Below are 11991 nucleotides of genomic sequence, written 5' to 3' on the forward strand. Positions count from 1 at the left end.
TGATAACGCGGCGCAGTTTTACGTGTTCTAAACAATTGTTGTAAAAGTACATTCGAACATACCCACATCATTTGCCAAAATACTGATTAATCTTTATGTATAACACATGCTATGTTTATTTACATGGCCATAAACACCAGACGTGATAAACAATGTCAATAAACTAAACACAAATCTAAAGCAATAATACTTCCCTTACATAAACATAACTATTACCGAATGCTACATTTGGAAAATATAAAATTAAGCATGCTTTGTCGACAGAACCAGCTGCAATCATTAAAGAATAATTGTGTTCCATAACGACTGCAAGAAACAAGCTAACGTTTGTTGCTTGATAGACGCTACAACTACAACTTCCGCATTTGTCCAGGACTCCACGCAGTACGAGCGGAAACCGAGGGTAACGCGGATATGACGCAATTGACTGGCGACTCCCAGCTCCCCCCTGCTCTAACGCCCCGTTTCCTTGGTTAAAAATCGCAATTTTCTCACGATTTAAAAATAGTTGGAAAAATTTGGGATATTGTAAGTAATCACCTTAACAAAATATATAACACTGGTCTTGAGATTTTGGGATATTTTAATGCAAAATTTTTACATATTGTACCTTTAATGAGTTCTCGCATATCGCATTTTTCTTCAATATCGTGCAGCCCTAAACATAAGGATGAGTAAATGATGATGAAGATGATGAAGAAGGTTCCCTTTGGGTAAACTACTCCTCTACATCTCTGGTTGTCATGTTAATGTTCAAACTGTAGCACAACAGAACAATAACATTAATTTCTGCACAGGGTTTAAGACCTTGTTCCAAAAATTCTGCTTGTCGCAAAAAGCTAAATTGATGTCAGCTGCTACAAAGTGAAGCATGCTAACAAGTAAAAGATCAACAGGAGTAGAAGAGTGCAAAGGAGAGAGAGAATTGCACTGCAGTGCAGCATCCTCTGTTTCACAGTACCAACATCACTGTCCAATAAATCATGTGTCATGAAGAGGGGGATGTAGAGACATCATCAGCCCAAAAATTGCTGTCAAACAGTCACGTTTCTACACAGATCCATGCATGCAAGTGTCCATGCACCGATACACCAACGTCGTTCAGCTAACAGGGCTATTCATCTTCAACCTGAGCTGCCCCACATTATTTATTACAGCCAGTCGTGACTTCCCAGACAAACAAAGCATCAACGCAACAAGCTTATTGATCTGCAGAGCATGCAAGATCTTTGGTGCATGCAGGTCATGGAAGAGTTTAAGAATGGGGGCAAAATTATTTATCTAAACCTGTGAGCGTAGAAAGAGAACAGTGATAAGCTGTGAAATGCTGCACTTGTCGGGCACAAAGGGGGAAAATTATGTTTTTTCTCCCATTACGGCAGACAGATACTGGTCAAATGGCTCGAAAGGACTGTTAATCACTTCAAAACGTACAATGCTGAGAAAAAAAATGCATTAAAGTCAATCAAAACATTCAGAACAACGTTGACAAACGATCTTAACCTAAGTATTAAACTTCAGCACGACATCTCAAATCTTACGGAAGAAAAGGAAAACATTTCAGACTTGGATAAACAACCCCTTTGCTCCATCTTTCAATGTTTACTAATGCTTTTCATATTATAACATGTAAAGACGGTATCTAGACCATTCCAGATGTGCCAGTAAATCGAGTTCTGCTGCCAATAAAGTCAAACATCAAACGCTCGTTTTTTTCCATGCGAACGTCTTCATGGCTGTGACTGTCAAACCAAATTAAATCAATGAAGGAGGATGGCATTTTCCCCCTGTCATTCTCGGCCGACAGACACCCCTGAGCCTGAGCTTTTCATCCTCGTGTTTTTCCTCTACATCTCCTCCTGCTAAACAAGATTCATTTCTATTAATTTCTCATGAAATTTTAATGGTAAAAGCTACTTATTGCTCCCTATTAGGTCTCATATGACTAAGTGGATCACAAGCGAGTGTAGGGTCTTCACAGTAGGTAGTTTGGGCAGTAAATCAAGACAGTCTGCTAAAAAGAGACAAATCATATGAGAAACAATGCAATATTAACGTTTTCTGGATGTTAACGTTTATGCACAAAACAAACCAATACGCCACAGCTATGACAACTGAACGCGACCTGTAAGAATTAACTCATCAACATTATTCGGTTCATCAAATAAACACGAAATGCCACAGCAACGAGGGTTAAAAGACAAAGACAGAAGGGAAGCATCTGATTATGCAACCAGCGGCTGAGTCATTATCTCCTTCCACTGGTCAGATGCAAAACCGAGACATTTGTCATTCAAATTCAGTACGGTGAACTAGCGGCATCGCAGCAGACTTTGGTTTCCTGCTTCACGTCTCTCTTCAGAAAGGACCTGGAATATTTGCAAACATCAGATATTTGCATTAGTGAAAATACTTCATTTAATTAATGCTTTTTTGTTGGTTTTACTAAGCTTTATAGACATGTCACTCGCATAGCAGTTTGATTTCCCTGTTAAGATCACAAACAGGTTCCCCACTCAGGAAGGCCACTTGTTTATATATATACACAAGAGTGACTCATCATATGCTATGCACTTTTGTAACAACACTGACAGTCACACGAACGTATAGCTTATGAAAACATTAATAATACATAAACACTACCAGTCAAATGTCTGGATGCACCTATGCATTATTTATTATTCGTTTTTTTCAACATATTACAATAGCTTCTTAACTACAAGAGGTGCATCATGGGATGCTTTTCAAACAGTACTGAAGGGGGATGTATGATTTTAATGGGCTACTTCAAAAAGGTTAAAAGTTTTATGTCAACATATAGAGCAGAGAATAGGCTGGGAATAGGCTGGGAATGCAAATGTTCCTCAACTCATATCGGCACTCGCACTGTCTGACACACACCCGAAGCGCGTGCAGAGAAAGCTGCCTCTCGGACAGCGCGTGATCCCGAATTCAGTTCTCTTTCGTGGCTTATTGCACTCAAACAATCAAATACACACACAGTTAGGGGTGTAACGATATTCGAACCGAACCGAAAACCCGCGATACACCACCCACGATACGAATCGCGATACTCTCATGGCGTACCGAACACGCCCGCCCCGCCCCCTGCTGTCCCGGCTCATTGGACCTCATGTCTTATGTGTACACAACGAATACAGCGTTGCCTAACCACCATTAACCACATTTAATCGCATTAAGCTCAGTGTTTTGTTACATTCGATAATAAGCAAGGTGTAATCTTTCAAATTCTGTCTATTTGATCACGAAATTCAAACATTAAATGTCGTTTTGGCGCTCTTTGATGTGGCGTGACGGATCACCGCACTAGGCTCCTCATTTAAAGCGGCAGCGCGGAGCGCGAGTAAACGCGATTCTCTTCCTCAGTTACAGAATAAACATGAATGGACACCTGAAGGTATGTTGAAAGATACAGTATACTTACTGAAAGGCATCATAACTCGTGTAATTGCTCAGTCAGTGTTTCAACAGCGGAAATGCGTCAATAAAACGCTTAGTTTTTCACATAGCTTTATTTACCTCAGGCAAGTCATTCAGTGCCCACAGCTTGTTGGTTTGCTAAGGAAATGAACTCTTTCACTAAATAAATGCACAATATTAGCCTATATATTATATTTGACTTAACCTGTTAATGACATCTTGATTATTTAATGTATGTTTAAAATATCTGTCATGAAAATGACAGCAACTGTGTAAATGATTATATTTCAATAATAAATTAGAGTAAAAATGTTAATGTAAAAACTGCCTCATGTGCAGTTTACATGTTTTCATACAATTTGTTACTTGAGTGTTGATTATTATATCTAAAAATAAATAGCAACTGAATTTAGGCTAAAAGTCTAGGCTCTGTTGTTAAGCTTTAATGTTATAGTAATGTGCAAGTAAGGGCTCCCATATAGTTTACAGCATTAGCAGATACATTTTTTTTATCCTTTGTTTACTTGTAATTGAATTAATTTAAAGACAAGGACACAATTTGTTAATTAAAGCACTGTTTAAAAAAAAGAAGAAGCAATTTTAGCTTTCTAAACCCCCCACTCCACCTAAATGAACCGAACCGAGACGTCAAAACCGTGGGACATACCGAACCGTCAGTTTTGTGTATCGTTACACCCCTACACACAGTTATGTCAAAATGCCAGTCTTGAGTGAGTATTCACGTAAACACAGTCGGTTATGTCTTCAGTGAACGTAAACAGTTGGGAAAGAAATCGGATGTGTGTCAATGGGATGTGTGCATTAGCTCTTAAAGTGACAGCAGTCTAATATAGTATGCAACAAAAGAAAAAGAGAATCACTTTTGTAGCTTTAATATGAATCAATGTATATTGAATTAATCTGAAGACTGCAGGTTTACATTTGATTATTCAGTTTCTGTATCGTTTCTTACTTGAATGCTAAATAGATTTAATGTAGGCCTATCTGAAAAACTTAAAGCACTATTTATTTCATTTTTATTGTATTTGTCTTATTGTTTGTAATTTGTCTCTTTGTTCTTTTTTTAATATAACAAAGATAAACTAAAAAAAACACAAAATAACTAATCGTCTATCCTTAGTTTCAGGTGTTTTTGTATACCTGGATGTTCTTGATGTTAAGTTTTCAGGTTGATATAACTATACATTACCAAGTTGAGCAAAGAGTTTCTAGAATTTAAATAGTTTTTTTTGTTTTGTTTAAATTGACGTTAAAATTACATTGTCAGATTTGTGACAATACTTAGTACGTAATGCTAAAACACTGCTGTTCACTTTCAGACGTTCTAGTGATGCTTTTGTTCCCAGAAAGAATGTGAAACATATATAGGTTATATCATGTTCAGTTTTTAAATAGATTATAATACATTATCGCATCACATATTGTGCATTGCATATCGAATACCGCATTATTTAACACGTTTTCACACTTTTTTTCAATATCATATGGCCCTAATTTTACTTTCAGTACACCCTGAGATTTTAAGGTTACATTTAATAATTCACATATTCACAGATCTCTGATGTCGGTTATGTGACATGCAGTTAAACAAATAAAATATAAAAAATGTATATATATATATATTCAAATATATTTAATCTTTTTAAGATCAAATTTTATAAGAAGCGATTAAGGGTTTTATTTTTTTTACAATTATTTTAATAAGAAACTTTTGATCAACTCAAAAACCTCAGTTTGGGAAACCCTGTTCTAAAATATCTAACCTGGCTTTTCTCATTTTGATGGTTGAAATAGTAGGTGATAAGAATCTCAGCTAACATAGCATAACATAAGACACTATCAGCGTGTTATTGTATAATCCATGGAGGCAATGTGAGCGAAAGACGTCAGGAGAGGGAGAGAGAAACCACTGAAGCAGATCCTCACTTGGGACTTCAGACACAAAAGTAAGTAAAAATTAAAGTTAATCAAAATCTGGGGCTGGCTGCCGTGTTCCCATGATGCCTTCACAGCTCACACTTCACACATTACAGCAAACGCCTTTTCTCCAAAAGCGCCAAGCGGAAAAAAGCGTGCTTTCACTAGGGTATACCTGAGGTTATTTGGGTATATGCATTCATCAAACTACAACAAAAGCGCATTTGTACGACACGCTGTCTGACAAAGAGTTTAACTGTTCAGGTGACTGTTCAGAGAAAAGCAGATATAATGGCCAGTGATAAAGAACAAAGAGCCTTCTTTGACTCAGATAAGAAAAAAGGAATTACAAGATCCTTATTTAACTTCATGGTGATTAAAATGTTCTCCTCGAGGGTATGTGGTGTTTTCTAGATGCTTATTCAAAGAATTACTCTGTTTGGGCCCTAAAAATATCCCTTATACAAAGCTGAAATGACCTTTTGGCAATGCAAAACTGGGTCAAAGCAACAAGAAGCATTGAGAAAACTCACCAATCTTCTGGTTGAAGATTTTGTCAAACGCGAGTTCATCCCTTTCCTCCAGGTACTTCTGCATGACACTCCGAATACTGCGAGAAAATGGGTAAAAATAAAGAGATGACTTTAGTTCAACACTTCATATGCAAAACAAACAACATTCAACCTCCACACCAGCTAAAACCCATCTCGCCCTGAGAGAGGCGCAACTGGAGTCACTGAGGGGAATATTTTCCTGAAGTCAGCCTCCCACACTTGTCCTTCCACCTCGATCCCGGCCTTAGTTTAGATTTCTCCACAACCACCTGCTCAATTCTCTGCCCATCGCTTCCCAAAGGAGGGCACTGCCGCGCTGCCCTGGGAGAGGGTGTTAATGAGCAGCAAGTTTGGGAGACTGAATCAATTAGCACCCCCTCCAAGGGCTCATTATCACCCAACCACAGCCCCACAGAGTCAGAGTGCAGGTCAGGAGAGATAGAGGTGTCCCCAAACATGCTCCTGCAGTCCTGGACCAGAAACAGACACTCCTGTAGTGACCTGACACATTACGGCCAATGGACAGGGCTGATATCAGGATTGCTATTATAAATAGGGCTGTGCAATGATATATTAATATTCATTATATTCATATAGTAATTTATTTGGCAATATTGTGAATATCATGAAGAAATAACGCACTTTATGTTTGGCCTAAAGACAGCGTGCACTGCAAAAATGGCATTGGAAAGTTTGATCCTTTTCTCTGAATCGATTCATGGCTCTAATTCAACTATTTGTTTTTATCATCATTCAAAAATGTTCATTAAAATGGTAAGATATTTTTTTTAAAGAAATATATACTTTTATTCAGCAATAACACATAAAATTGAACAAAAGTGACAATAAATACATGTATAATATTACAAAAGATTTCCATTTCAAATAAATGCTGTTCTTTTGTACTTTCTATTCATCAATCCTAAAAGATAAAAATATTACTGTTTCTACATATATAAAGCAGAAGTTTTCAACACTGAAAATAATAATAAATGTTTCTTGAGCAGCAAATCAGCATATTAGAATGATTTCTGAAGGATCATGTGACACTGAAGACTGGAGTAATGATGCTGAAAATTCAGCTTTGATATCACCGGAATTTTATGTTATTTTAAAATATATTCAAATAAATAAAAAAACAGTTCTTTTACATTGTAATTATATTCACAAAATTAGAGTTTTTCTTTAATTTGTGATAAAATAAATATAGCCTCGGTGAGCATAAGAGGCTTCTTTAAAAAAAAAAACATTATCAACCTCAAACCTTTGAACAGTACTGCTGTTTATTAGCATGCATTTGTTATATTGGTGCATATAACAAAATAATTCTATTTCTTGCATTTAACATGCTGATAACCCACCCTTCAAGTCATTTCTAAGCAGATACATAAAAAGAGCTTTATCGGCTCAATATAGGCTTAAAAGCAACATTTTAGCGCGCGCCCTAGTAAACGACCTGACACATTACTGTAAAAACCAAAAGCTGATATCTGGAGCGCTCATAAACCATTCACTTGAGTGTTTGAAACCTCAAGCCTGCAATGAGCCCTTTTAAGACATAAACAAACTTCTCATTTATTAATGACTACATGTTTTACTCGTGCAGCGCATGCATATTTTATCACCTGGCCTAGCCTACATTATTATGACACATTAACTGGCCTTTAGCATCGCAGAAGTGGTAACTAGCTCAAAACCACCGACTAATGGATGCGATTTAAAACGTAGGATTGCGCCCGTGCGTTCAACCACAACATCCTCGACCCCTCGATGTCCGTCTCTCACTGGATTCAGACACATTCATCTCTCTGTCTGTCTGCAATCGCATCAGTTCCGTCCCACGGTCCAACGTCTACGTGACTGAAACAATCTCCAGTCTCTTCCACTCGTCTCGCTGTCAAACAATCCCGCCCAGCTCCTCAAACACTTCCAGTCATGCTGTCAAAATCTCACCTCTCTGCCAGCGGGCTCGCGACTGGCCCGAGGAGAATGTAGCAGAGCCGCGCTATCTCTCTCCGCCGCTACTTTCACTGCTGGCAAAGGACAAAGTACCTTCTATTTATTAACAAACGCCTTTATTGTACCATCAGCTTATGTTTTTATGCACACTGGATCCTTACCGCTGCCAATATGGGATATTGATATGGCTCTCTTACAACCACAGTTGTTTAAAACCGTTGCTTACTGAATAGCAACAAGCACTCGAATGTCACCAGGAGATTTTGATGTTGAACGGCTCGTGTAGGCTAAGTCAGAAGGTGCAGCTGGGAGTGGCACAAAGCTTATGGAGCCCGTAATAATGCTAATGATGGGGACGCTGATGTCAACGGCTAATGCTTTCACTCGATCTGTGGTAATGCCGCCCTGCTGCGGACTACTGTAATCCCTCAGAGCAAACAGAGCCACTAAAGCAGACTAATTACAATGAGGAGCGGATGTATGGCTTACCATTTGTTGAACAGAAAAGCCAAACGTTATCGTTTCAGATTCGTACCATGCATTACCACTTCATCCGGGACGCTAAATAGCCCACCGGCAAGCATCAAGCATCATCTCGGCCCATGGAGAGACACTATATTAGCCTTGGCGTAGGAAGGAAGATGATTAAGCGTAAATGAATCTCGCTGCGAGTTTACCGTGGCTCTGTTCGGATGCTGGCCTACTCACAGAAGTTGAATGCTTTTGCTATATGGGCTATATGTTGTGTTTACATGAGTGACGATCACTAAGGATCAGATCTATAAATAAGTGGGGAGGTAATCCCAAAGATTCCGTAATAAAATTAAGCACTTAAAATGCACTAAAGATATTTTTGGATCGAGGTTTAAAGACTCATCACATAAACAAAAAATCAGGGGAACGATTTTAAACTGCATGCTACAAAACAAAAGTCATGAACACGGAGGTTAATGCATGCAACTTTACATTTAACTAACAGTTAAAGCAACAACATTTTTATATCTTTTACCAGTGTTTGGAGGCTGGTACATTTTTAAAGTTAAGTGAATCAATCTGGGCACTTTGAACCAAAGTGCTTTGACCAAATTGAACAGAGAAAACAGTCTTTGCATTGACTTGTGCCTGGACTTTAAAGTAAACTCAAACCTCTTTTTAGTTGTGATAGCGTATCAGTCAACATCACATTCACACTGGTGTTTATTAGGAAGCCAAACAACTTGAATATAATACCAATAATAATAAATTATTATTATTATCATCAAATAATCATCAGGGCCTGAATTTCGGCAGGGGATTGCAGGCCAGGTATTGTGCATAATTTTACTAATTCCTGCAGGTTTAGCACTCATAATTCAGGTAATTTCTGCAAACATTTATGCAATATAACACGTTGGTTAAATGTGTAATTTAAACCACACAGATCATCAGATCAAATCGTAGCGAGCTGCACGCACGCCACAAGACTTTCACGTAAGTTTATCATTTGCACATATTTAAGTCTTGCAAACTTAAACATTCAAGCAATTTCAAACCATTCGCTCTCCAAGCGAGCCGAGAAGATAACTTAGCCTATCTAACAGCAAAATTATCGAGACATATCCTTTCTTTAAGTTTCGTTGAGGGAGATGGGTTTAAGAACAGAAAACACATAGCACGGTTAGAAACTTTCTTATATAGCCTAATAAGAAACTTATCTTTGTGTCCCTCACTCAAGCATGTGGATATTCGTGTTATTTTTAACATGTGAAACAATATAAACATGATAACCATATGCTGGCTCAAGTGTATATATATATATATATATATACACACGTTCTGTACAATAATCAAATATTGGTGTTTTTTTTTTTATGAGCCCAAATATTCCAATTGAATATTTTTGAAAAATGCCCATCCCTAATGAAAACAATACCTATTTTATTATATTTATTAATACATTTTTGGGGTGGGGCCACACATTTGAACCCAGCAGAAAAGAATCCTTAATGTTGAGCCCTGAGCTACACTGAGAGATCACTAATCACTTTTAAGAGTTATATAAACTTTAAAAACATTCCAACTACTGCAATTCCACGGATGCAGAGTCTATATTGAGACACGTTCATGTAAACTGTACAATAAAACCTTTGTGTTGAACTACAGGCTTTACATTGAAAACTGACAGTCATATCACCATAGTGATACCATGAGATGAGCAAACTATGAAATCTGAAATACCATTTCCTTTTGATTTGGCCTCAGTTTGTTACCAAAAGCAGGTTTAAACAACATTTACACAGTGTTCACTGTTCAGTCTCCCGACAGGGTTGTAAACAGCCAAATAACTACATAAAAAGTGACGGCATAGCCAATTTATCACTTTTACAGTTTTCGGACAGTGGCAATAAAAAAAATCCAATACATACATTGGACTTCTCGCATGATATCCCGAGAGAAAAGGTACAATCAACTCCAACAAAGACCATAACTAAAAATATACTAGGTCTATCTAGTTAATTTTAGTATTTCCATCTGATTAATGTATTCGCTTTCTAAGGCCCTGTTTACACCTGGTATTAAGATGAGTTTTGGTCGATGGGATTATATAGGCCTACATGGCATTTTAATCCGTCTCTTTTGTCCACTTTCAACCACTTCTGTCCCGAATTCTTCGAGGGCAGGGTCTATGGGCGGCTAAATGCATGTTTTTTTCAGATCTTTCAATCTAATGGACAAAATAAGCTCGAGCAATTTACATGTGAGCACACCCGGAAACGATTGAAAAACATACGCGAAGCGAACGAGCTTTCGTTTCTGCTCTGACAGCCGCTTGACCAAGTTCTACAGATGGTGGCGCCAGCACCTGATTTGGTGGTGCTGGGGGGATTTTTAAATCATAAAATTAATTTAATCATAAAATAACTATTTTTTTGCATTAATAAGAGCAGTTACTAATAATATTACTTGTTTGATTATTGGAAATATGCCAGTAAAGCAATGAGCTTGAATTGCGATGCAGATAAAATTAACTTTTATTAAAGGTATAATGAAGGATTTTTTTACTTCCGGGTGGATCACCTATACTATTGGTCCTCCTAATTGTCAATCATTCTGGTGAATCAATCAAACTTATTCAAAAAGTGGAGAGGGCGGGTCTTATCTAAAATTCAGAAAGATCCTCCACTATACCTTTAAGAACAGTAATGTGCAAAAACCAAATTTTATAGGGAAATTGAGGCTAAATATTCTACTCTTATTAAATGTGCCATAGGGCTGGGCGATATGGCCAAAAAAATCATTTCTCTGTATTTTTTGGTTAAATGGCGATATACGATATATATCTCGGCACTTTCTACGTTTTTCTATTTGGATAAAGAACATCTATTTATTTAAAAAATACAATAATTTCACATCCTGCCCAATGATATCCTACAAACAATGTTGATCTTGAGGGATACGGAAGCAAATATAGTGAATGTAACGTAGGCTATGCAATGTATTATGTGCAAAAAGGTGGTTAAAAATCACGTAACATTCTAACATTACAATCTAAAAACAAAAATAATGCTTCTGTTTTTACATAACAATGACTAAAGGCTAAACTAAAAACAAAATTATATTAGCCTGCATTTGATTACCCCATTAAAATGGTCACTTTCATAAAAATATACTTGTAGGTTTAAAATTCTACATATGGCACATTTATTGTCTCCAACAACAAATATTTGAGCAATATGTATATTTTAGTCAGAATTATTGCTCTACTCTTCTATTGTGCTCCGTCTGTTTGGCGCTTGAATTTTAGCGGGGATTCACTTGCAGAAGGCTCGTCCTCTCCTGACAGTGAAATGGACATATTTGTTTGACTTTCTAACATTAACAGATGGAGAATGTACCTGTGAAATGTAAGTTAAGCACTGACGAAAGCACCAAATCTCAAACGCATTATACAGCGCCAGTATCCATCTGTCAGTCAGCAACAGTATCTGTCAGAGCATCTGACAGGACAACCTGCTTTAAACTTGTTAACTATATCTTACCAGTTATTCTGAAGCCCTTAATATAAGCATGTGTCATGTTTAGGACAAACAGTACTATGTACTTTCACTGCAGCAGCTCA

At 37.3% G+C, this 11991-nt stretch overlaps 1 protein-coding gene across 1 annotated transcript in view; it reads right to left on the reverse strand.

Annotated features, from left to right (window-relative positions):
- The window catches only part of grk3 (G protein-coupled receptor kinase 3), a 59944-nt gene that overhangs the window by 43909 nt on the left and 4044 nt on the right, over positions 1–11991 (reverse strand). Inside the window, exon 2 of the mRNA XM_084401143.1 lies at positions 5913–5989. Within this exon, the coding sequence (XP_084257269.1) occupies positions 5913–5989 (77 nt within the window). The remainder of the gene's footprint in view (positions 1–5912; positions 5990–11991) is intronic.

The sequence above is a fragment of the Rutilus rutilus genome (genome assembly GCF_951802725.1).
Source record: "Rutilus rutilus genome assembly, chromosome: 25".
In the NCBI taxonomy this organism is placed as follows: Eukaryota; Metazoa; Chordata; class Actinopteri; order Cypriniformes; family Leuciscidae; genus Rutilus; species Rutilus rutilus.